This window comes from Hypanus sabinus, chromosome 26 (assembly GCF_030144855.1).
Source record: "Hypanus sabinus isolate sHypSab1 chromosome 26, sHypSab1.hap1, whole genome shotgun sequence".
NCBI lineage: Eukaryota > Metazoa > Chordata > Chondrichthyes > Myliobatiformes > Dasyatidae > Hypanus > Hypanus sabinus.
Window position 1 is genome coordinate 17,244,021 of NC_082731.1, and position 26,536 is coordinate 17,270,556.

General features: G+C 49.1%; 1 protein-coding gene across 1 annotated transcript; it reads right to left on the reverse strand.

Moving 5' to 3' along the window:
• Positions 1-18,742: 18,742 nt before the first annotated feature.
• LOC132381597 (zinc finger protein 420-like) lies at positions 18,743-26,369 on the reverse strand. Its single transcript, XM_059951099.1, has 2 exons — positions 26,301-26,369; positions 18,743-22,661 (listed from the first exon to the last, which is right to left on the reverse strand). The coding sequence occupies exon 2, from the start codon at positions 21,911-21,913 to the stop codon at positions 20,282-20,284; it is 1,632 nt and encodes a 543-aa protein (XP_059807082.1). The 5' UTR covers positions 21,914-22,661; positions 26,301-26,369; the 3' UTR covers positions 18,743-20,281.
• Positions 26,370-26,536: the final 167 nt, after the last annotated feature.

Consider the following 26,536-nt stretch of genomic DNA (forward strand, 5'->3'; position numbering starts at 1 on the left):
CAAACCGGTGCCCGAACGGTTCTGTGTACACAGACCTCACAGAGTGACAAACCGGTGCCCGAACGGTTCTGTGTACACAGACCTCACAGAGTGACAAACCGGTGCACGCACGGTTCTGTGTACACAGACCTCACACAGTCACAAACCGGTGCACGAACGGTTCTGTGTACACAGACCTCACACAGTCACAAACCGGTGCACGCACGGTTCTGTGTACACAGACCTCACACAGTCACAAACCGGTGCACGAACGGTTCTGTGTACACAGACCTCACACAGCCACAAACCGGTGCGCAAACCGTTCTGTGCACACAGAGCCCACACAGTCAGAAACCGGTGCGCGAATGGTTCTGTGTACACAGACCTCACAGAGTGACAAACCGGTGCCCGAACGGTTCTGTGTACACAGACCTCACAGAGTGACAAACCGGTGCACGCACGGTTCTGTGTACACAGACCTCACACAGTCACAAACCGGTGCACGAACGGTTCTGTGTACACAGACCTCACACAGCCACAAACCGGTGCGCAAACCGTTCTGTGCACACAGAGCCCACACAGTCACAAACCGGTGCACGAACGGTACTGTGTACACAGCAATGGGGCCCCGCCATCGAGGACGCCCGTCACCCAGTACACACCCTCATCTCATTGCTACCATCAGGGAGGAGGCACGGGAGCCGAAAGACAAACGAAACACTCAACATCGGAAGTCAGAGTCTGGCGCACGGGGATCTGTCTGAGATCTCTCCGGGGAAGCTGTGGACGTGTTCCCGGCGGCGGGGACGGGGAAGGATGTCATCTCAATACGCGACCACGAACTGATTCAACACGTCCCTGAGCACATGGTTACCCGAGGCTTGGAACACACCAAAAGGCATCACCAGGTACTCATTAGAGGCGTTGAAAGCTGTCTTCCACTCATCCCCTTCTACAATGGGAACCAGGCTGAAGGCATTGCGCGGATCAACTTTGGAGAATATTGTTGCTCCCCGGAGATGTTCGAACGCAGACGCCAGCGGGGGAGGAGGGTAGCGGTCCCTCACAGTGAAGTTGTTAATCGATGCAAGGGCGGAGCTTGCTATCTTTCTTGCTGACAAAAAGACCCGTTCCTGCCGCCGAGGGTGACGGACGGATATCCCCCATGCTCCATGCCTTCTTGATGGCCCGTTTCAGGACGAGAGAGGGGAAAGAGGCGGCTCCGGGGAGGACTCGTGCCAGGTCGGAGGTCGAGGGCGCAGTCGCATGGCCGGTGCGGGGCCGGGGAGAGGAGGTGGATCGCTGAATCATTTACTGCATTTTCAAATTCCCGGGAGTGGGCATCTCGCACGACTTTTCATAGTCCCAGAACACATTTCACCAACGCCTCCACTTTCTGAGGAAGCTGAAGTGAGTTGGACCAGGCACGTCAGTTTACGCAGTGGAGACCATCCTAATAACCTACAGCATTGCTTGGTGTGGACACTCCAATGCAATAGACAGGGAAGTGGGATCTCCCAATGGTCCCTTATTCTAATTGCACTTCCCATTCCCATTCCGACATATCCATCTACTGTCACGATGAAGTCACACTCAGGGTGGGGGGGGGCAGCATCTTGTATTCCATCTCGGTCGCCTCCAACCTGATGGCGTGAACATGGTTTCTCAAACTTCCACTCATGCCCCTCTTCTCTATTCCCCTTTCCCTTTTTCCCTGTCTCACCTTATCTTCTTGCCTGCCCGACGCTTCCCTCTGGTGCTCCTTCCCCATTTTTGCTTTCTCCCATGGCCTCCTGTCCTCTCCTGTTCGACCCGCCCTTCTCCAGCGCTGTATCTCTTTCACCAATCGACTTCAGAGCTCTGTACTTCAACCCTCCCCCTCCCAGTTTCACCTCTCACCTCGTGTTTCTTCTTCCTCTCCCTTCTGCCTCGGACTTCTCATCTTTTTTCCTCACCAGCCCCGCTGAAGGGTCTCGGCACGAAACGTCGACGGGACTTTTCTCCAAAGATCGGGCCCGGCCTGCTGAGTTCCTCCAGCATTTTGTGCGTGTTGTTAGGCGGGCTCCCCAACTGCTTGTCAGAACTGCCCAAAGCATCGCTGGCACCAGCCTACCCGCTACCAAGGACGTAGTAGATACAGAAAGGTGCCCGAAAGGGGGGCAGTGGCCTTACGTCGGACCCACCCACCCACCCTGCTCAGTGACGGAGGAGTCTATGTTGCATCTACAGTAGTACCTGCAGACGGTACAATGGATACTTTCGCCAAGCAGTATGGCTGATAAACCTTTTTACCCACGAAACGGCCCCACAACTCGTCAGTTTTTTTACGTGCAGACATTCCTGTGCCCAGAGTCCATACGGAAGTGCAATATTGTATTAATACAAACCGTCTTATGTATTTTAATTTATTTGCTCTTTCTATTAGTATATTCTACATCCGTTGTGTATGGTTTTTTCGTGCTGCATCAAATCTGGAGAAACAATTCGCTCGTCTCCCTGACACTCATATGTAGGAAATGACATTAAACAATCTCGAGAAGAACATTATTGCACAGTCCTGTTGTGTAGTGACTTTGGGATGATAGCAGAATTATAGAGTCATATTAAGTACAGAACAGAAACAGGCCCTTCTGCTCATCTACTCCATGCTGACCGCCCACTCCCATTGGCCTGCACAGGCACCACAGCTTTCCATACCCCTACTACCCATGCACCGATGAAAACTTCTCTTAAACATTGAAATCGAACTGGCATGCACCCCCTGTGCTGGCAGCTCATTCCACCTTCTCATGACTCTGCAAGTGAAGTAGGTTCCCCTTATGTTCCCCTTGAACTTCTCACCTTTCAGCCTTAACCCTTTGGTTGCAGTCCCAACCAACCTGAGTGGAAAACGCCAGCTTGCATTAACCCCATCTGTACCCCTCCTATCAAATCTCCCCTCAATATTCTATGTTCTAAAGAATACAGTCCTAACCCATTCCATCTTTCCTTATAATTCAGAATCAGGTTTATTATCACCGGCAGGTGGCCTGAAACTTGTTAACGTAGCAGCAGCAGTTCAATACAATACATAATAAAGAAGAAAAAACACAAAATAAAATAATCATAATAATAAATAAATAACTAAATCAATTACAGTATGTATATTGAATAGATTAAAATTATGCAAAAAACTGAAATACTATATATTTAAAAAGTGAGGTAGTGTCCAAGGGTTCAATGTCCATTTAGGAATCGGATGGCAGAGGGGAAGAAGCTGTTCCTGAATTGTTGAGTGTGTGCCTTCAGGCTTCTGTACCTCCCACCTGATGGCAAAAGCGAGGAAAAGGCATGCCCTGGGTGCTGGGTCCTTAATAATGGACGCTGCCTTTCTGAGACGCCGCTCTCTGAAGATGTCCTGGGTACTCTGTAGGCTAGTACCTAAGATGGAGCTGATTAAATTTACAACCCTCTGCAGCTTCTCTCGGTCCTGTGAGGTGGGGCCCCCACCCCCATACCAGACAGTGATGCAGCCTGTCAAAATGCTCTCCATGGTACATCTATGGAAGTTTTTGAGTGTATTTGTTGACATGCCAAATCTCTTCAAACTCCTAGTGAAGTGTAGCCGATGCCTTGCCTTCTTTATAACTACATCGATATGTTGGGACCAGGTTAGATCCTCAGAGATCTTGACACCCAGGAACTTGAAGTTGCTCTCTCTCTCTCCCCGTTTCTGATCCCTCTATGAGGATTGGTATGTGTTCCCTAGTCTTACCCTTCCTGAAGTCCACAATCAGCTCTTTCATCTTACTGACGTTGAGTGCCAGATTGTTGCTGTGGCACCACCCCGCTAGTTGGCATATCTCACTCCTGAACGCCCTCTCATCACCACCTGAGACTGTATCATCAGCAAATTTATAGATGGTATTTGAGCTATGCCTAGCCACTCAGTCGTGGGTATCGAGAGAGTAGAGCAGTGGGCTAAGCACACACTCCTGAGGTGCACCAGTGTTGATCGTCAGCGAGGAGGAAATGTTATCACCAATGCACCCAGACTGTGGTCTTCCGGTTAGAAAGTGGTGGATCTAATTGCAGAGGGAGGTACAGAGGCCCAGGTTCTGCAACTTCTCAATCAGGATTGTGGGAATGATGTTATGAAATGCTGGCATACGTGTTTGTGTTGTCCAGGTGGTCTAAAGCCGTGTGTATAATTGTTGCCTTTTTGAAGCAAGTGAGAGCTTCCGCCCGTCGCAGTGAGAGGTTGAAAATGTCCTTGAATACTCCCGCCAATTGGTTGGCACAGGTTTTCAGAACCTGACCAGGTACTCCATCGGGACTTTCCGCCTTGTGAAGGTTCACTTTCTTTAAACACAGTCTAACAGCTGCCATTGAGACAGAGATCACAGGGTCATCAGGTGCAGCGGGGATCTTCACAGCTGTAGTTGTGTTCTCCCTTTCAAAGCGTGTAGTTCATCTGGTAGTGAAGCATCACTGACATTCATGCTATTGGGTTTCGCTTTGCAGGAAGTAGTGTCATGAATCCAATGTCACCTCCAACCTTTTTCGAAATTGTCTCTCACCCTTGAAATAGCCCTCTGCAAATCATACCTGGTTTTCTGGTACAGGCCTGGGTTGCCGGACTTGAATGCCACAGATCTGGACTTCAGCAGATTGACGTACCTCCTGGGTTCATCCACGGCTTTTGGTTTGGGAAGGTACAGTAAGTCTTTGTAGGCACACACTCATCCACACAGGTTTTAATGAAGTCGGTAACAACTGCAGCAGACTCATCCAGGTTTGAAGATGAATCCCTGAATACAGTCCAGTCCACCGATTGAAAGCAGTCCTGTACGTTCCTGTGCTTCCCTTGTCCAAACCTTCTTGGTCCTCACTACTGGTGCTGCAGTTTTCAGTCTCTGCCTGTACTCAGGGAGTAGAAGTACAGCCAGGAGATCAGACTTCCCGAAGTGAGGGTGTGGAATAGCACGGTAGGCATTCTTGATGGTGGTGTAGCAATGGTCCAGTGTATTGTTTCCTTTGGTATTGCAAGTGATCTGTTGATGGTAATTGCTTAGTGATTTTTGCGAACTGGCCTGGTTAAAATCTCTCAAAACGACGGTGAAGGCGCTAGTGTGCTCTGTTTCGTGTGTGTTGATTCCATTGCTCAGATCATCTAAACCCTGCTTGACATTGGCCTGAGGTGGAATGTATACTGCTACCAAAATGACCCTGGCAAACTCCCGTGGTAGGTAAAAAGGACGGCACTTGATTGCTATATAGTCCAGAGCAGAATTGGGACAGCACTGATGTATTTGTCCACCAAGAAGAGCTGATCATGAGGCGTAGTCCTCCACCTCTGCTTCTGAGAGACTCTACAGATCTGACAGTGTACAGTAAAACTGTCGATCTGAATCGCTGCATCCTGTACGGAAGGAGTTAACCAGAGTTCCGTGAAACAAAGGATGCACGCGGTCCTAATGCCCCTCTGATTCGGCATCCTCGCTCTAAGATCATCGATTTTATTCAGCAGAGACTGCACGTTTGCCAGCGAGATCGTCGCTATTGGGAGCGTAATTCCCTGTTTCCTTAAACACACTTGTATCCTGGACTTCCGTCCACAATCAGTATTGCTTCCGCTGGATCTTTAGCGGCGATAGTTCATTTAACTGCATCAACACATCTTTTTTGACCGGACTGACCTCAGAAGCGGTTGTGCCTTTTAGATGTATCAGGCTGAAGCGAGAATATTTAACCATAACCATTGAGAGTTCTGCTGCTACACGAGTCCTCCATAACCCAGCAACATCTTTTTAAATTTTCTCCGTATTCTTTCAAACTTCTTTTCATCTTTCCTGTAGGTAGGTGACCAAAACTGCAGATAATGCTCCAAATTAGGCCTTACGCAATTTCAACATAACGTCCCACCTCCTGTAGTCAATACATTGATTTCTGAACGCCAACATGGCGAAAGCTTTCTTTATTATCCTATCTACCCGTGATGCCACTTTCAACGAATTATGGACCTGTATTCCCAGTTCCCTTGTTCTGCCACACTCGTCAGTGCCCTGGCGTTCACTGTGTCACACAATGCAACTCCTTGTACTTGTCTGCGTCAAACTTCAGCTGCAACTTATCGGCCCGTTTTTCTCGCTGATGCAGATCTCCCTGCAAGCCACGCTAGCCTTCCTCACTGTCCACGACACCTTCAATCTTTGTGCCATTCACAACTTTGCTGATCCAGTTAACCGCGTTATCATCCAGATCATTGATGTCGACGACAAACAACAAGGGACCAACACTGATCCCCGAGGCACCCCAGTAATCACAGGCCTTCAGTCGGAGAGGCAACCTTCCACTACCACTCTCTGGCTTCTCCCACAAAGCCAATGTCTAATCCAATTTACTACCTCATCCTGAATGCCCAGCGACTGAACCTTCTCGACCAGCCTCCCATGACGGCCCTTGTCAAATACCTCATGTAGACAACATCCACTACTTTACCTTCATCCATTTTCCTGGTAACTTCCTCGTAAACCTCTATAAGACTGGTGAAACGTGACCTACCCTGAATGAAGTCATGTTGACTATCCAAATGCTTATATATCCGGTCCCTTAGAAAATCTTCCAATAACTTTCCCACAGCTGATGTCAGACTCACCAGCCTATAATTTATGTTTAAATCCTTCTTAAACAGCGAACAACATTGGCTATCCTCCAGTCCTCTGGTACCTCTCCTGTCACTAAGGATAATTTAAATATCTCCATTAGGGCCCTGGCAGTTTCTGCACTTGCCTCATGTAGGGTCCAAATGAGGGAGCACCTTGTCAAGCCCTGGGGATTTATACCCTAATTGCCTCAAGACAATAAACACCTCTTCCCCTGTCAACTGTACAGGGTCCATGGAGTTGATGCTGATTTGCCTTATTTCTATAGACTCCAAGTCCCTCCTGAGTAAATACAGAAGTAAAAAATTAATTTAAGATCTTCCCCATCTGTTCTGGCTCCACAGCTGGATTTCCATTCTGGTCTCCCAGACGACCAATTTTCTCCCTTGCAATCCTTTTGCATACATGTCTGTGGAATCTCTTCGGATTCTCCTTCACCTTGCCTGCTGGAGAAACTTCATGCCTTCTTTTAGCCTTCCGAATTTCTTTCTGAAGCGTTCTGTTACATTTCTTGTACTCCATAAACACCTTATTTGTTTCTACTATAACTGCTATGCACCCCTTTTCCCCCTCTTAACCGGGTCCCCAATATCTCTTGAAAACCAAAGTTCTCCACATCCGTTATCAGACAGGGTCACACAAGCTTCGTCCTCTCAACATTCTGCTTTCCAAGGCCTAGCACTTGCCAAGTACACCTGAGCCAAAAATCAGCCCGCCCCAGCCCACACTTGCCAGGTTATATCTGATACCATCAGAATTGGCCTTTCTCCAATTGAGAATCTCAAACCACGGAGCAGACCTGTTTTTCTGCATATTTACTTTGAAACTGACGGCATTGTGGTCACTGGATACAAAGAGCTCCCCTCCACAAACTTCTGTCTCCTGCCCTGGCTCATTTCCCAATAGCAGATCAAGTATTGCCTGCTATCTTGTTGGGACTTCTACGTGCTGGAGGAGGAAATTTTCATGAACGCATTTGACAAACTCTATCCAGTCTAGTCCTTTTATACTGTGGGATTCCCTTTCACTGTGGGGAAAGTTAAAACTGCCTACTATCACCACTTGCAAGTGTCTGCGATGTCTCTTCTAAATTTGCAGAACACTGGGTTGACTATAATATAATCCCATCAACGCCGTTCTGTTACAAGGGGGCGTTGGGGGCAGACCCCAGTGCAGGACGCAGGCACGGAGATAGACTTGGACTTGACTTGGAAGTCAGAACCAGGACTTGGACTCGGGACTCGGACACAGAGTCTGGACCTAGACTTGGACTTGGACTCGGAACCTGGACTTGGGCTTGGACTCTGGGCTTGAACTTGGGCTCGGACGCAGAGCCTGGACTTGGATTTGGACTGGGACCAGGACTCGGAACGACAAGGCGACAGTTCATTTGAGCAGAGGCGGACGGCCTGCCGACTGAGCTGGATACAAGACCATGAAATCCAAACCACGGCAATCCATTCGAATCGGCTCGGAGAAGCGGCCACCGGCCAGCAAGTCTCAGCTGGCCATGGACACAGCAGAATTTGTACCTCTGCCTCGGAGTGGTGGCAAACGGCCGGCAAGTCAGCTGGACACATAGCGGAAAACGACCGAATCCACAAAGCACTCCGAGTACCGGAGCCACTTAGAGTCCACGGTGAACGGGGACCCAAATCGGGCACTACTGCCCCTGCTCAGGCGACGGTCCAGCACCGAGTAACTGTAAGCCGGAGTTTTTATGCTGCCGGCTCGGATGGGAAACAGGGGCCTTAATCAATGCACCCGATGGACCACGGGGAAATAACTGGAATGAGGAGTCAGCCGACCGGACCATGACACGTTCTGCTCTCCTCATTCCTCAGTTCTACCTATAAAGCCAGACTAGTCTAGCTGTCTGGTCTGAGCACTCACTTGACTCTTGGCCAGCCCTCCCCCTGTAGTCACCACCACTCGATCACGTCTCAAATAACAGAACCCCCGAACAATGAGCTGTCAGTTCTGCCCTTCCGAGATCCAACTCTGGCTAATGCCTACAAGGTGATAATTCCACATACTGACCCCTGGCGTTTCTTATCCACTTTCCCTACCATGATGGGTTGGGGAAGTGGTCCTCCCAGGGACGGACAAGAAAGCGATTTCCCCAGAGACGGCGTGGTGTGTCAGTGATGGGAAGGAGAACCAGGAGTTCCAGACTGTGGGGGCGGGGGGAGGGTGTACCACAGACGTGCTGGGACAGAGGAGGAAAACAGGGGTGTTGCACAGATCGAAAGAAGGGTTGGGGGGGGAGGGTCTCAGTTTGGGTGTGAGGGTCGGGTGTGGGATACAGAAGATAGATGGGAGATTCCCCAAGAAGGAAGGGTGTTAGAAGAGCAGAAAGGGGGCATCCTCACAGTGGGTGGGGGCGTTGTGGGAATGGATGAACGGTGAATCTCAGAAAAGGGGACATATCAGATACAGGGGTGCAAGAGGACGTCCTGGGAATGTGAGGGAGTGGACGGGTTGGGTGCAGATGGGTAGCCAGCATCCCAGAGCTCGGAGATGATTGGATACGGGCGTTGCAGAGAAGGAAATATGGTGTGGTGGGTAGGGTACATGGCTGAGATGGGGTTGAGAGGGTGGGGAAGGGGTCTTCTAGAGATGAGGGGAAGGAGGCCTGTGAAAAGGGTCGTAGGAGCAATCAAGGGTGGAAAAGGGTTCTCATAGACTAGGGAGGGAAGGAAGGGCGAATGGGGCATCATAAAAGATCTTAGTGGGAGGTGGGGATGTGAGCGCCCTAGAGAAGTTGGAGCGGAGTTCCAGAGATAGGAGAGGGGTTAGGGCAGGTCCCACGAGAGGAAGTGGTGGGGCGATGATGTGACTGTGGAGTGCCGCGAGGTGATGGGTGGGGTACGGGGGAAGACGGGTTGAGTGTGGGGAAGGGGCGAGGTGGGTGTTCCAGAGGTGGATGAGAAGGTGACTAGGCGTCCCAGGCACTCGGTGGCTGTGGGGGAGGGGACGGCATTCTAGGGAATGGTCAGAAGGGGCTCCCCAAAGAAAGAAGCGGAAGGGGGGGGAAGTGGGGTAACGCAGTGGAAGAGTGATGGGGTAGGGGCAACCCAGAGATTAAGGAGGGAGGAGGCATGGAGGAAAGGGTGTACCGCAGAGAATGGAGAGGTGCGGGGAAGGGGACGACCCAGAGGTGGGAAGCTCGAAAGGGCAGAATCCATCCATAGGCGGTGGGGAGAAATAGACACCGGTGCCAGGTGCACCGAAACTTCATCTGCAGCTCGATGACCCTCGCCTCGTATGGGAGAATGAGGAGCTGATAGACAGGAGCTACAGGAAGGTGGTAAGAGGAAAGTAACTGTCAGAAGCAGGAGGGGAAATGCACAGTTAGTGCAGAGTACACCTGTGGCCGTTCCCCTCGATAATAAGTACTCAGCTTTAGATACTATTGCGGGGTCGACCTTTCGGGGGGGGGGTGGGGAGCCACAGAGACGGGGTCTCTGATACTGAGTCTGGCGCTGTGGCTCAGAAGAGGACTGCAGAGTTGAAAAGAGATTCCATAGTCGGAGGAACACAGATGAGATTCTGTGGGCGCGGTAGAGGTACCCGGATGTTGCGTTGCCTCCCTTTGCCTGAGTCAAGGATGTCTCGGATCAGGTCCTTGGCATCCTCAAGGGGGAGGGTGAGCAGCTATGGGACATACTGGCACCTGTGACATAGCTAGGTAAGGTGAGGGAGTCCTGAGGTGAGATTTTAGGGAGCTCGGTAGAAAGGTGAGAAACAGGACCTCCAGGGCAGTAATCTCTGGATCGCTGCCTGTGCCACGGTCAGTGAGGGTAGGAATGGAGTCATCTGGCTGGTGAATGCGTGGCTGAGGAACTGGTGCAGGGGGTAGGGGTTCAGATTTACCGGCCAATGGGATCTCTACTTCGGAAGGTAGGATCTGTTCAATAGCGACGTTACACCTGAACCCAGTGGAGGGGGGGGGGGCTGTGGGGACAATACCCTTGTAGGGAAGTTTTCAAGAGTTGATCAGGAGGGTATAAATTAATTTGGCAGGGGGATGGATGGGAACCGGATTCATAGTGTGAGGATAAGGTTGACAGACAAAGGCTGATGATAGAGAAACATTGCAGTCAACAGGATGAGTTGCAATGTAAAAGGCGGGCAAAACCAGGAGGGCGAATACAGGACTGAAGTATGCAGGATATGGGAAAAGGTCGATGAACATTGAGCACAGTTACAGACTGGCGGTTTTGACACTGTGGGCATCACTGAATCGTGGCTGAAAGGAGATTATAGCTGGGATCTGAAAGTCTGGGGATACACATTGCATCGAAACGACAAGCAGGTAGGCAGAAGGGGGTGGCTTGGCTCCGCTGGTTAAAAAAATAAAGGAATTCATTCAAGAGATGTGACATGGAAGGTATTGAATCGCTGTGGGTAGAGCTAAGGAACTGCAAGGATAAGAAGGGTAAGAGATAGAAAATGCATGCTAAACGCTCAATTTTACAATAGTCACAGGGGATTTCAATACACTGGTAGATTGGGAAGATCAGTTGGTTCTGGGTCTGGAATCAGATTGGTGCTGGGAATGCCTATGAGATGGCCTGTTAGAACAGCTTGTAGTTCAGCCCACTTGGGGATCAACTATTCTGGAATGGGCGTTGTGCAATGAAATGGAGAGATTAAGGTAAAAGAACCCTTAGGGACAATTGGTCATAACATGATCGAATTTACCCTGAAATTTGAGAAGGTGAAGCTGAAGTTAGGTGTGTCAGTATTACAGTGAAGTAAAGGGAATAACAGAGGCACGAGAGAGGAGAGAGGCCAGAATTGATTGGAAAAGAACACTGGCAGGGATGACAGCAGAGCAGCAATGGCTGGAATTTCTGGAAGCAATTCGGAAAGCACAGGAAATGTACATCCCAAAGAGGAAGAAGTATTCGAAAGAAAAGATGACACAACCATGGCTGACAAGAGATGTCAAAGCCAACATAAAAGTCAAAGTGAGGGCATATAATAGAGCAAAAATTAGTGGGAAGTTAGAGGACTGGGAAACTTAAAACCCAACTAAGACTAAAGCCAAAAAAGTCATTAAGAAGGGAAAGATGGAATATAAAAGTATGCAAGTCAATAATATTAAAAAGATAACCAAGTGTTTATTCAGATATATAAAGTGTAAAAGAGAGATGAGTGCTGGAAAATGATGTTGGAGGGGTCATAGTGAGGACAGAGAAATAACGGACGAACTATAAACGAGTATTTTGCATTAGTTTTCACTCTAGCAGTATGGTGGAAGTTTGAAAGTCAGCAGTCAGAAGTGTGTAACGGTGTCATTACTAGGGAGAAGATTCTTGGGAAAATGAAAGGCCTGAAGGAAGATGTGTCTGCTGGACCAGACGGTGTACACCCCAGGGTTCAAAAAGAGGTGGCTGAAGAGATTGTGGAGGCATTAGTAATGATCTTTCAAGAATCTTTGTATTCTGGAATGGTTCCGGAAGACTGGAAAATTGCAACTGTCATTCAATCCTCAAGAAGGGAGAGAGGCAGAAGAAAGGAAAGAATAGGCCAGTTAATCTGACCTCAGTGGCTGGGAAGAAATTGGTTTTGTGAAGATGCAGTTTCAGGGCACTTGGAGAAATATGCTAAAATTCACCGTGGTCAGCAAGGGAAGATCTTACCCGCGTAACCTGTTGGAACCCTCTGAAGAAATAGCAATCAGGAGAGACAAGGGGAATCAGTTGAGGTTGTCTACTTGGATTCTCAGAAGGCCGTTGATAAGGCAAGTTAAGAGTCCAGATTCAGATTCAGTTTATTGTCATTTAGAAACCACAAATGCAATGCAGTTAAAAAATGAGACAACGTTCCCCCAGAATGATATCACAAAGGCTCCCGGCAAAACAGACTACACCAGAAAATCCACATAACGTTCGGCAATCCCCAGTCCAGAGTCCGGAGAGGCTGCTGCGTATTAACATCGCGCTACCATCTTAGGACATTCCCCGGAAAGGAGCTCCAAATCCCCGGACAAAACAAGACCAAAAACTAAAGCTATAAGAACTGCACAAAACCACATAGTTACAACAGAGCAAACAATAGCATAATTGATAAAAAACAGACCATGGGCACAGTAAAAATTGTCCAAAGATGTTAAAAGACTATAAGTTCAAAAGAAACCACACAGTTTCCACAAGTCCTGAGGGCCCCGATAGACTCGCCATCCCATGCAGGCGGCAGAAGGGAATACCCCCGCTATGGACTTCCACGGTGCCGTCGGACTCATCCTTGCAGACGCAACACACAATGAAAGCTCCGTCGAACCCAGCGTCGCAGACGCGACACACAGTGAATGCGCCCTGACCGCAGCGGACCCTGAGTCCGTCAAACCTCCGAGACCCCGACACGGCTTCTCCGAGCACCATCCTCTGCCGAGCGTATTAAGACGCCCCCGCCATCGGCAACGCGACCCCGAGGACTGGGGGCCCATGGCATACAGGAAAGTTGCTCGACTGTTTAAAGCTTTGGCTGATTGGCAAGAGACAGGGTAGAAATAAAGGAAGCCATTTCTGGTTGACTAGCGTTGTTCCACGGGGTTCTGTGCTGCGACTGCTTCTTGTGTTGTTATTTGTGAATGACTTGGATGGTGGAGTTGATGGCTTTGTTGTGAAGTTTGTGGATAATGTGAAGGTGGGTGGATGAGGCAGGTAGTTTTGTGGAAGTAGGGAGGCTACAGAAGGACTGAGACAAATTAGGAGAATGAGCGTAGAAAAGGCGGATGGAATATAGTCGGGGAAGTGTATGGTCATGCAGTTTGTCGGAAGAAATAAAAGTGTGAGATAACTTTCTAAATGGAGAGAAAATGCAAAATATCTGAGGCGCAGGGGTACTCGGGAGTCATTGAGCAGGATTTCCTGAAGGTCGAGTCGGTGGTGGGGAAGACAAATGTGACGTCAGCATTCATTTCAAGAGGATGAGAATATAAAGGCAAGGATGTGATGTTGAGGCTCTATACAGCACTGGTGAGGTCTCACTCGGAATGTTGTGAGCAGCTTTGGGCCCCTCATCTTAGAATGAATGTGCTGAAACTAGGGAGGGTTCAAAGGAGGTTCATGAAAATGATTCCAGAATTGAACAGGTTTTCAATGAAGAACGTTTGACAGCTCTGGGCCTGTATTCGCTGGGGTTCATAAGAATCAGAGTTGATCGAATTGAAATCTATTGAATGTTAAAAGGCCTCGATAGAGTGGATGTGGAGAGAATATTTACCATGGAGGGAGCCTAGGGCCAGAGGACACAGCCTCTGAGGGGATTCCTTTTAGAATGAAAATGAAGAGGAATTTCTTCAGCCAGAGAGTGGTGAATCTGTGGAATTCATTGCCACAGGCTGCTGTGGAGGCCGAGTCTTTATGTGTATTTAAGGCAGAGGTTGATGGTTTGATTGGCCAGGCGTGAAGAGATACGGGGAGAAGACAGGAGATTGGGGCTGCCAGGGAAAATGGATCAGCCTTTATGCAATGACTGAGCAGACTCTACGAGCCAAATAGACTAACTCTGCTCCTATATCTATGGTCTCATTTGGAGGGGTTGTTGGGGAAGGAGGCACCCCAGGGCTCAATAAAGAAAGGCCAGATTGGTTCCAGCTGACGGGAAGGCGACAGTAACTCACATAACGATTTAGATGAGGGCATTGAAAACTATATCAGCAAGTTTGCTGACGATACTAAACTGGGTGGCAGTGTGACATGCGAAGAGGGCATTAGGAGAATACAGGGAGACTTGGAAAGGCTGGGTGAGTGGGCAGATACTTGGCAGATGTCATTCAATGTGAATAAATGTGAAGTTATCCACTTTGGAAGCAGGAACAAGAGGGCAGAGTATTGTCTGAACGGTGTAGAGTTAGGTAAGGGAGAAATGCAAAGAGACCTCGGAGTCCCAGTTCACCAGTCAATGAATGTGAATGAGCAAGTGCAACAGGCAGTGAAGAGGGCAAATGGAATGTTGGCCTTTGTTACAAGGGGAATTGAATACAAGAGCAAGGATGTCCTTTTGCATTTGTACAGGGCCCTGGTGAGACCACACCTGGAATATTGTGTACAGTTTTGGTCTCCAGGTTTAAGGAAGGACATTCTGGCAATTGAGGAAGTGCAGCGTAGATTCACTAGGTTGATTCCTGGGATGGCAGGGCTGTCTTACGCAGAGAGATTGGGCTTGTACACGCTGGAATTGAGGAGATTGAGAGGGGATCTGATTGAAACGTTTAAGATAATTAAAGGATTTGATAGGATTGAGGCAGGAAATATGTTCCAGATGTTGAGAGAGTCCAGTACCAGAGGGCATGGATTAAGAATAAGAGGTCAGTTATTTAAAACAGAGTTGAGGAAGAGCTTCTTATCCCAGAGAGTTGTGGAGGTGTGGAATGCACTGCCTCGGAAGACGGTGGAGGCCAATTCTCTGGATGCTTTCAAGAAGGAGCTAGATAGATATCTGATGGATAGGGGAATCAAGGGATATGGGGACAAGGCAGGGACTGGGTATTGATAGTGAATGATCAGCCATGATCTCAGAATGGCAGTGTAGACTCGAGGGGCCGAATGGTCTACTTCTGCACCTATTGTCTATTGTCTGTTGTCTATAACCACGCGTTGTCACAGTGGTGTGCAGATGAGCATCTTCAAACGCTTAACATGTCAAACTTCGAACTGGATGGGCGAAAGGAGACGGAGGCCATGAACACGTCTTCAGTGACCACTTTATTAGGTACCTAATGAACTGATCTCTGGGTCCATTCCCACAAGCCGCCCTGGAGACCAACTTGTTTAAAGCAGAGGTTGATCGGTCCTTGACTATTAAGGGAGAAGCCAGGAGAAAGTGGCTGAGAGGGAAAACAAATCAGCCATCATCGAACGGCAGAAGAGATTCGATAGTCCAAGTGGCCTAATTCTGCTCCTCTGACCTGTTTTATTCACAGGGGTGTGCAGAGCTGGGGAAGGACGATGGGTGGTGGGGAAGGGGATCCAGAGGCGAACGATAGAAAGGCAGGGATTGAGGCTCTCCGAGCCAGTGTCGGGGGGGGGGGGGGGCTAAGCTTGGGAAGGAGAGCTGAAGAGGGTGTCAAATATTTGGGGGGGGGCAATATTGCCTCACAGAGACGAGTATTGGAGGGGCAGAGTGGGTCCCAGTGATGCGGGGAAGGGGTTGGAATGGGAGTGGTGTGCCAGGGAAGGGTGGTAGGTGGGAGACAGTGTGAAGAAAGGATTGATGGATACGGAGAGGCTGGGGGAGGGAGGGGATGAGGGAAGCATGGGGGTGGGGTGGGAAGGAGGAGGGGCAAAGTGGTGCAAGAAAGTATGTAGTGGGATGGATGGAGTGAGGGATGGGAGGGAAGGGGGACGGTGGAAGAAAGAGAGTGGTGGAGGGAGGGAGGGGGTGGGGTGGAGAGGAACAGGATGGAGAGTGGGAAAGAGCAAAGGCGAGAGGGGATGGAGTGAGAGAGGGAATTGAGTAAGAGAGAGAGAGAGAGAGAGAGCAAATGGTTAAGAGAGAGGGAGGTAGAAGGGGACAGTGGTGTAGGGTGGGGTGGAATGAGGGTGAATGGAGAATGATGGACAGGGAGAGGGAATGAGGGGTGAGGTTGTGAGCAGGAATGGTAGGATGGAGGGGCGGGAGGCACAAGGGAGAGTGGGGCAGAGAGGGGAGGGGGAGGTAAAGAGGGTGTGAAAAAAGTGAGAGGGACGGATTGTGGAGAGGGTGAGTAAGCCGGTGCGAGTTGGAAGGAGGGAGGAAGGAAGGGTAAGTGGGGAGTTGAATGGATACGAGAGAAGGGCTGGGGAAGAGGGTAACAGGGGACATTGGGAAGGACGGAGAATGGGGGAATGTTTCAAGAGCAGGGCGGGGGGAGGAATGGAAAAGGCAGGTGGAGGGAGGTAGGGATGGGTGGAGGGTGAGGGGGAGGTAAGAGGTGATTGAGAGGGTGAGGAGTGTCAGGGGATGAGGAATTGGTCGGTCAAGTGGAGAGAGGGATAAGGGTAGCGGGGGCAAGGTGAGGGAGCGAGGAATGGAGGGGGAGGATGGAAAGAGGGATGTGGGAGAGGGAGAGGGCTGAGATCAAGGGGAGGGTGGCAATTAGTTTTTGAGGGAGATTGGTCAAATTTAAAGGAGCAGCGGAAGACCTGAGAGCTCGAGCAAGATTATGAAATGAAATGAAACATCTGTGAAATAGTCAGGTCCCACGTTGAGAGCTTTAAAAACAAGTCGGAGAACTTTAAAATTAACTCTACAAGATACGGGCAGCCAGTGGGGAGTGGTCAGGATGGGAGCCATATGCTCCCTCATTTTGGTTTCAGTTAAACGTCCAGCAGTGGTGGTTTAAATGAATTGAAATTTGTCAATAGATTGCTTTGGAAGGCAATAAAGGCGTGAATTAATTTTACAACATAATTACGCAACAAGCACCCGATGTGCCAGCATCCGGGGTTCAGACGCTCTGACTCTCCGGAATATGGATAGCTGGGGCTTTAATGATTCCGCCCCACCCCACTGTTTGCTGTCATGTTTTGCCAACAGGATTTTAATATTTAAAGAGCAGCTGAACTATGGATCGGTGCTCAATCATCAGCTCAACTTTGGGTTCTCATCTAGCGTCCAGTTTAGAAGCCCGTCTCTCTTCCAGTCTCGTATCGTGCCCCGATTCTAGTCTCGTATACTCCAGCTCTTGGGTCCTGACCAAGCAGCAGTCTATCTCGCCTGGGTCATCTTGTCACACGTGCCTTTGCAGTATCTCTTAATTGCTCTGGCCACTTTCTAGATGTGGGATTTTAAATTCAAACCTGAATCAAGGTTAGCACCCAGGCTTTTTAATTCTGATTTTACAGGGGGAGCCAAGTTCCCAAGTTCATCAAGAAGTTTATCTCTTTTGGCTTTGGGACCAACTAAAGGTATTTCAGTTTTATCTTCATTTAGATTTAGGAAATTATTGCCCCTTCACATGGAGAAATAAATTACCACTGAACTGGAAATAAGTGCTAAATTCCCCACTGCATACCCCTTCAGCAGTGACGATTAAGGATAAGGGGAACATCAGAGCTCTGCAGGAAAAACAAGGGAAACATCTGTGGCAGCCGTTAAGATAGCCTGCAGCTAAAGTGAGCAAGGTGCTTGGAGGAAATACTCGTTTTGTAACCACGGAGCAGACCAAAGCAGGAGAAAGGAGATGCACACACTTTCCATCAGACAATAACTGTAACTAAAACCAAGACTCTACCTGAATGAGCAACTCTGACAAAAACTACCTTGCCACTTTCCAACAGATTAAAAAGAACTGAAGGAGCACCTATTATGTAATTTTGCTGGTGATTACCAATCTATAAAAATGTATCATGATTGGTATTCTATGTAACCAAATAAGGGATTTAAAGCACAAGGTTTTAGTTGGTCAATATCGATATAAAACTGACAACTCTGAGCTGAAGTTTCAGAACAGTTCGGTGACGGGGGCCGGACTGTAGTCCCGGTTCACGAGTAAATAAAGTTTGAAGGAAGAGCGAGTGCAAGTTGTGGGAGACCAGGTGATCGGTGACGTCACTTCACCCAGAGCGGTGACCGTCACGACAGGGACAGACTGAGGGGAGCGGCAGGGATGGATTGAAGGGGAACAGAGAGAGAGACAAGAACATCACTACAGGGACAGACTGAGGGGAGCGGCAGGGATGGACTGAAGGGGAACAGAGAGAGAGAGACAAGAACATCACTACAGGGACAGACTGAGGGGAGCGGCAGGGATGGATTGAAGGGGAACAGAGAGAGAGAGAGAGAGAGAGACAAGAACATCACTACAGGGACAGACTGAGGGGAGCGGCAGGGATGGACTGAAGGGGAACAGAGAGAGAGAGACAAGAACATCACTACAGGGACAGACTGAGGGGAGCGGCAGGGATGGATTGAAGGGGAACAGAGAGAGAGAGAGAGAGAGACAAGAACATCACTACAGGGAAAGACTGAGGGGAGCGGCAGGGATGGACTGAAGGGGAACAGAGAGAGAGACAAGAACATCACTACAGAGTGGTGGGACAGGAAGAACCAGAGGGGCGGAATACCCTCTCTACCATGCACTGAGTTTGCAGCAGAGTCAGGAAGGATCTGAAACACAAGAATTACAATTGAACTGGTTTATTCATCACAGATTCAAAATATTAAACTCCAGTCAAATTAAATCCAATGTCAACAAACCAAACCCATCCTCTGCCCAGAGACCAACATTCTGTTCCACGTGTGACGCAGAGCAGCAATCTGACACCAACACTCACCAACGAACTTGCAGCTAAACTCACCAAATGTGGGGGTTAAAAATTCAATGTTACTTAACTGCCTCCCCTGTGTGAATTTAGTGGTATTTCAGCAGGTGGGATGACTGAGGAATTCCCTTCATTCATTTAAAGCAGCTGAAAGGCCCCTCCCAGCTCTGATGCCTGAATAAATCTGATATATGTGTGTCCAGAGTTCCAAACCCTGCCCCCTACTGACCCGTCTCTGGTTTCCGACCCTGCTCAATTGAACATCCAATCAATGATTCCCCGGACTGCTTTCAGGCTTCAGAGGGCAGTGGAGCATTGTAACAACCCAGCTGTGTGACACACGGCCCTTGGTAAATCTGGAAAATGACCCATTACGCTGAAAAGAGCAGGTAAGGAGTTTAATAACCAACGTCATTCTACCTCAGCCCAGAGATTTTATTTAGTGAAACAATGCAGTGTAGGCTCTTGTCGATCTTTGAGCCACGTCACCCCAACAAACCCAATTGACCCTGACCGAATCACAGGACAATTTTCAATGATCAATTAACCTACTAACCGGTATAATCTTTGGACTCTGAGAGGATACCTGAGCCCTGGGGAACATTCCAAGTATTCCACGGGGATTATCTCAGATATAATTGCACTGACCTTGTCCTCATCAGTGTGTAGAAAGTCTCCCGGTGAATTTCCTTGAAGTAGGATATTCAAGAGAAAGCTCTTCACTCACAGAGTGGTGTCAATTTGGAATCCATCGCCACAGGGAGGTGAAGAGCAGGGATAGATATAAACGCTCTGTGGTGGAATAGAAACACTGTCTGGGTCCAACTGGGCTGAGTTGACACACTATTTAATACTGGTTCTGTTGTGCATTTACTTAATTCCCAAAATAATTTCAAAACTGGTTTATTTGTCATAGATCCAGAATATTAAACTCCAGAACCATTAAAGGTCAATGTCAGAGGAAGCAACTCCTCCCATGTCCACTGACCAGGGTGCAGAACTGGGTGGGACGAGCAGGGGCAATAATAGCAGTCTAACCTGAATTGTCGCTGCTGAACTTGCCTCTGCATTCAGCCAGTGTGTTGGCTAAACATCCAGCATGTGTACACAGAGAGGATCACAAGGCTGGATGATTGACTCATTCACTTCCCACATTCAGAGCAGATCTCCCCCCAGAGTGAACTCGCTGGTGGGCTTGCAGGTGAGATAACTGAGTGAATCCCTTCCCACCTTCACAGCAGGCGAACAGCAACTCCCTAGAGTTAACTTGGTGTCTCAATGGAGTGGATGAATTACTGAATTTCTTCCCACTGTCTGAGCAGAACAGTCTCTCCCCAGAATGAACTGACTGGTGTGTCTGTAAGTGACTTGACTGACTGAATGAATCCTTCCCCACATTCAGAGGTGACCAGTCTCTCCCGTGTGTACGCATTGGTGTTTCTGCAGGTTGCCTAACTGAGTAAAACTCTTCCCACATTCAGAGCAGGCGAACGGTCTCTCCCTGTTATGAACCCGCTGGTGTGCTTTCAGATCAGATAATTGAATGAATCCCTTCCCACATTCAGAGCAGGCGAACGGTCTCTCCCTGTTATGAACCCGCTGGTGTGCTTTCAGATTAATTAATTGAGGGAATCCCTTCCCACATTCAAAACAGGTGAATGGCCTCTCCCCAGAGTGAACCCGCTGGTGCCTCACTACAGTCGATGAGTTAGTGAATGTCTTCCCACATTCAGAGCAGGTGAACGGTCTCTCGCCGGTGTGAATACGTTGGTGTGCTTGCAGATGAGATAATCGAGTGAATCCCTTCCCACATTCAGAGCAGGTGAACGGTCTCTCCCCAGAGTGAACTCGCTGGTGCTTCATCAGATTGGAGGAGTTATTGAAGTTCTTCCCACATTCAGAGCAGGTGAATGGTCTCTCCCCAGTGTGAACTCGCTGGTGGGCTTGCAAATTAGATAATTGAGTGAATCCCTTCCCACATTCAGAGCAAGTGAACGGCCTCTCCCCAGTGTGAACACGTTGATGCATCATCAGGTTGGATGAGTTACTGAATTTCTTCCCACATTCAGAGCAGGTGAATGGTCTCTCCCCAGTGTGAACTCGCTGGTGTTTCTGCAGATTGGATAACTGAGTGAATCTCTTCCCACATTCAGAGCAGCCAAACAGTCTCTTCCCAGTGTGAACTGACTGGTGTGTCTCTAGCTGGCCTGAATTAATGAATCCCTTCCCACATTCAGAGCAGGAAAATGGCCTCTCCTCTGTGTGCACACGTTGGTGCATTATCAAGTTGGATGAGTTACTGAACCTCTTCCCACAGTCTGAGCAGATGAACGGTCTCTCCCCAGTGTGAACTCGCTGGTGTGCCTGCAGGTGAGATAATTGAGTGAACCCCTTCCCACATTCAGAGCAGGTGAATGGCCTCTCCCCGGAGTGAACCCGCTGATGGTTCATCAGGTTGGACGAATAATTGAATCCCTTCCCACAATCGGAGCAGGTGAACGGTCTCTCCCCGGTGTGAACCCGCCGGTGGGCTCGCAGATTAGATAATTGAGTGAATCCCTTCCCACATTCAGAGCAAGTGAACGGCTTCTCCCCAGAGTGAACTCGCTGGTGGTCCATCAGGCTGGATGAGTTACTAAATTTTTTCCCACATTCGGAGCAGGTGAACGGCCTCTCCCCAGTGTGAACTCGCTGGTGTTTCTGCAGATTAGATGACTGCGTGAATCGCTTCCCACAGTCTGAGCAGGTGAACGGTCTCTCCCCAGTGTGAACAGACTGGTGTGTCTGTAGGTGGGATGACTGAATGAATCCCTTCCCACATTCGGAGCAGGTGAACGGCCTCTCTCCGGTGTGAACTCGCTGGTGTTTCTGCAGGTTGGACAACTGAGTGAATTCCTTCCCACAATCTGAGCAGGCGAACGGTCTCTCTCCAGTGTGGACTGACTGGTGTGTGTGTAGGTGGCTGGACTGGGTGAATCCCTTGCCACAATCGGGGCAGGTGAACGGTCTCTCCCCCGACTGACTCATCATGTGAGATCAGTGAGATCTCTGCACACAAAACTCACGGATTGCTCCGCGGGTGGACTGAGAAAGTGAACCTCTTCATCCAAACAGCCTCTCATCGGTGAGAAACGTTTGATGTGGCCTCAGCGTGGATGACAGTATGAATCACATTCCAGTTAGAACAGGTGAACTGTTTAACTATGGTATGAACTCACTGTTGTACCTGGATGTCTGAACATACCCCCCCCCCAGACAGAGAGCAGGTGAGTGGCCCTTGCCCAGTGTGAACTCACTGGTGTTTCTGTGGGTGGGCTGACTGAGAGGATCCCTTTCCACATTAAGAGCAAGTGAATGATATCTCCCTGCTGTCAATTCATAAAATCAGATGTCAGATGTGGTGAATCCTCGCACAGTCAATGAAGAGCTGATCTCCAGTGATCCGATCTATTGTGTTCTCAGCACCCCGGTTCCACTGGATTTCACTGAGGGTCAACAACTGATACACTGGTGCTACAAAGGAAATATCTGTCTTCTTCGTCAATAACTGGGTGCTTTACCAGGTTTCACTCCAGGTGGGTTTATCCAAATCTCATAGAGCAAGCGAACGGCCTCTCCCCCACGGGTTCGGATTCTACTCGCTGCGACTGGTGTGCTGTCTTCTTCGGCTTCGCTTCCACCACACTCACAGACAAACGGTGCTCAGGTGATGGCCGATACAGCAGATCGAATTGTTGTGCTTGAGATTGCCGAACACAAATCCTGTGCATTTTCTGTCCTGTGAAAAGATTTAGAAAAGACATCAATGAGTGAAGGACAGCATTTCCGATGAGACATTTCTGCCTGCCTTCAATTGTCACTGAGCTCAGTTTGTCTCTCTCCATCAGTAGAACGTTAAAGTTCTGGCCATGTTGCACTGGCCTACCAGGAGCACATAATATTTGTAGGACTCTGCCACACACACACAAGATGGAGGAACTGAGCAGGCCAGGGGACATCAATGGAAAAGAGTAAACAGTAGGCAGTTCCCGTTCAGACACTTCAGTAGGACTGGAAAGGAAGGGGGAGTAAGTCAGTATAAGAAGGTGGGAGGAGGGGAGGAAGAAGTACAAGGGGGCAGGTGAAAGGTGAAACTGGGAGGGGGGAGGGGTGACATTGATTGCTGAAAGAGTTAACAGCAGTAGAATTGGAATCAGAGTAAGAATTAATATCACTGGCATGTGTTGTGAAATTTGTCAACTTTATGGAAGCTGTACAATAAATGTCCTGATAAATACCGTAACTACAGAGAACAAAGAAACATTAGGTTTATATATGTCTATTATATGGTTAAGCTAAAATAAGGGTAGTGCAACAAACAAAAATTAAAAGTAGTGAGGTGGTGTTCACGGGTTCAATGTCCATTTGGGAATTGTATGGCAGAGGGGAAGAAAGTGTTCCTGAATTGCTGAGTGTGTGCCTTCAGTCTTCCTGGTGGTAACAGTGTGAAGAGTTCATGCCCTGGGTGATGGAGATTCTTAATCATGGACGCTGCCTCCCGAGAGCAGTGTTGCTTGAAGATGTCTTGCGTATTATGGAGGCTAGTACGCACGGTGCAGCTGACTAAATTTACAAGTTTCTGTGACCTACTCTGATCCTGTGTAGTAGCACTCCCCACCATACCATCTGGTGACGCAGCCAGTCAGAAGGCACCCCATAGTCCATTTGCGGAGGGGTTTTAGCTGACAGACCAATTCTCCTCAAACTCCTAATGAAATATAGCCACTGCCTTGCCTTCTTTACAACTGCATCCATATGTTGGGACCAGGTTTGGTCCTCAGAGATCTTGACACCCAGGAACTTGAAATTGCTCACTCTCTCCACTTCTGATCCCTCTATGATGATTGGTTCATGTTCCCTCGTCTTACCCTTCCTGAAGTCCACAATCGGTTCTTTGATCTTAATGACATTGAGTGCAAGGTTGTTGCTGTGATATCACTCAACAAGCTGGTCTTTTGATGACTGTTTTGATGAAGTTTTCTGATGACTCTGCCATAGTTGGATGCATCAGCAAGGGAGATGAGGCTGAGCACAGGGCTACGGTAGGAAATTTTGTCACATGGTGCGAGCAGAATCATCTGCAGCTTAATGTGAAAAAGACTAAGCAGCTGGTGGTGGACCTGAGGAGGGCTAAGGCACCGGTGACCCCTGTTTCCATCCAGAGGGTCCGTGTGGACATGGTGGAGGATTACAGATACCTGGGGATACGAATGGACAATAAACTGGACTGGTCAAAGAACACTGAGGCTGTCTACAAGAAGGGTCAGAGCCGTCTCTATTTCCTGAGGAGACTGAGGTCCTTTAATATCTGCCGGATGATGCTGAGGATGTTCTGAGGCTGTAGTGGCCAGTGCGATCATGTTTGCTGTTGTGTGCTGGGGCAGCAGGCTGAGGGTAGCAGACACCAACAGGATCAACAAACTCATTCGTAAGGCCAGTGATGTTGTGGGGATGGAACTGGACTCACTGACGGTGGTGTCTGAAAAGAGGATGCTGTCCAAGTTGCATGCCATCTTGGACAATGACTCCCATCCACTCCATAATGTACTGGTTAGGCACAGGAGTACATTCAGCCAGAGACTCATTCCACCGAGATGTAACACTGAGCGTCATGGGAAGTCATTCCTGCCTGTGGCCATCAAACTTTACAACTCCTCCCTCGGAGTGTCAGACACCCTGACCCAATAGGCTGGTCCCGGGCTCATTTCCACTTGGCATGATTAACATTATCAATATTTAATTATTTATGGTTTTATATTGCTATATTTCTACACTATTCTTGGATGGTGCGGCTGCAACGAAACCCAATTTCCCTCGGGATCAATAAAGTATGTCCGTCTGTCTGTCTGTCTATTTTGCTCCTGTACGTCCTCCTGTCACCAGCTGAGATTCAGCCAACAAAGGTTGTTATCAATAGCAAATTTACAGATGCCATTTGAACTAAGCATAACCAGAGTCATGGGTGTAGGGAGAGTAGCGCAGTGAGCTAAACACACATCAAAGAGGTGGTTGCAGGAGGTGAAGGAAAGGTTACAGGATTGCTTTGGACCAGTGGACTGTGCCGTGTTCAAGCACTCATCTGTGGATCTGAGTAAATACACCGTGGTTGTAACCGACTTAATTAGAACCGCAGTGGTTGAGTGCATCTGCACGAAATCATTCAGGGTCTTCCCCAATCAGGAACCCTGGACGAGCCATGAAACCTAGAATTTGTTGAGAGGCAGATCAGAGGCATTCAAGTCTGGTGATCGGGAATATTATAAGTGATGCAGGTATGGTCTCCGAGTGGACTGGAGATTCCGCACTAGACTGGAATCAACGAGGGATGCTCGACGGTTGTGGAAGGGTTGGAATGCCATACAGACTTGAACCAAGTAATACAGGGAACAGCCCTTCTGGATGAGCTCAATGCCTCAGACGCTCGCTTTGACGGCCAGAACATCGCGTACCTCCTCACCTCCAAACGATCCTTTTGCTCTCAGTATCTGAAGGTGACGTGCGGGCAGACTTCAGGAGAGCGAATCCAAGGAAAGCACCTGGTCCAGGTGGAGAACCTGGCCGTACTGAAGACCTGTGCTGAGAAACAGGCTGGTGTTTTCAAAGATATCACCAACCTCTCGCTCTGGCAGTGTGAGATACCCACCCACTTCAAGCAGGCTTCACTCATACCGGTGACCTGTCTCAAAGACTATTGCCCAGGTGCTCCTACATCCATTGTGCTTGAGTCTTTTCAATCACATCAGCTCCTGCCTGCATGGTGACTGGGATCCGCTCCTACGAAAGCAGCACCTATCACCAGAGCTCCTCAGGTCGTGCTCCCTCAGGATGTTCCCACAACCAATGGGCTCACTTTGCAGACTCTCTACCTTGTTACTTCATACTCCACATTTATTGTTATTATATTTGCATTTCAACAGTTTATTGTCTTCAATCCTCTTGCTCTTTCACGGATCCTGTTTACAGTTACTATTCTATAGATCGCTGGCCATGCCCGCAGTAAAAAGGATCTCAGGGTTGTATATGGTGGCACTTTGATAAATTTAACTTTGAACTTTGCGATGGATCGGCTCCCATTCCCCCGGTCTGCGGATTGGCGGACAAAGCGCTGGGGATAGCAGCCAACATTGCCCCGGAACCCGGAAACCCGTCCACCCATTCCGGTCCCGGGGAGACGGACACATGGCAGAAATGGCGCCAGCAACTCTGTTTATCAGCCAGACATTCCCCGGGGCCCGGGAGCCGATTATGGGGAGAGCGGGAGGTGAAGAGGTGGACAGTCCCGGAGTGTAGAGGTACTGCGCGTTCCGAACAGCTCGGACCTTCCTCGGACCGCGGGGCCCGATCCCGGTGACACCGCCGCCCCGACCCCCGCTCCTACCTGCCGCCGACCCTCCGGAGCCTTTCGCCCCCGAGCGCATGCGCAGTCTCCTGGCCGAGCAGGCTCCTCTCCGCGCCTGCGCACTCGATCCGCAATTCCCCGACTGCAAGTTCCGAGGTTCGGAGATTTCTGCAAAAGGACCATCGGAAATGTCTGCTCGCCTCTGCAAAATGTCTTAAACCCAGTCAATGTTTTCATGTGGAGGACTCAGCAGCTCTTTTGAAACAGAAAGCTCG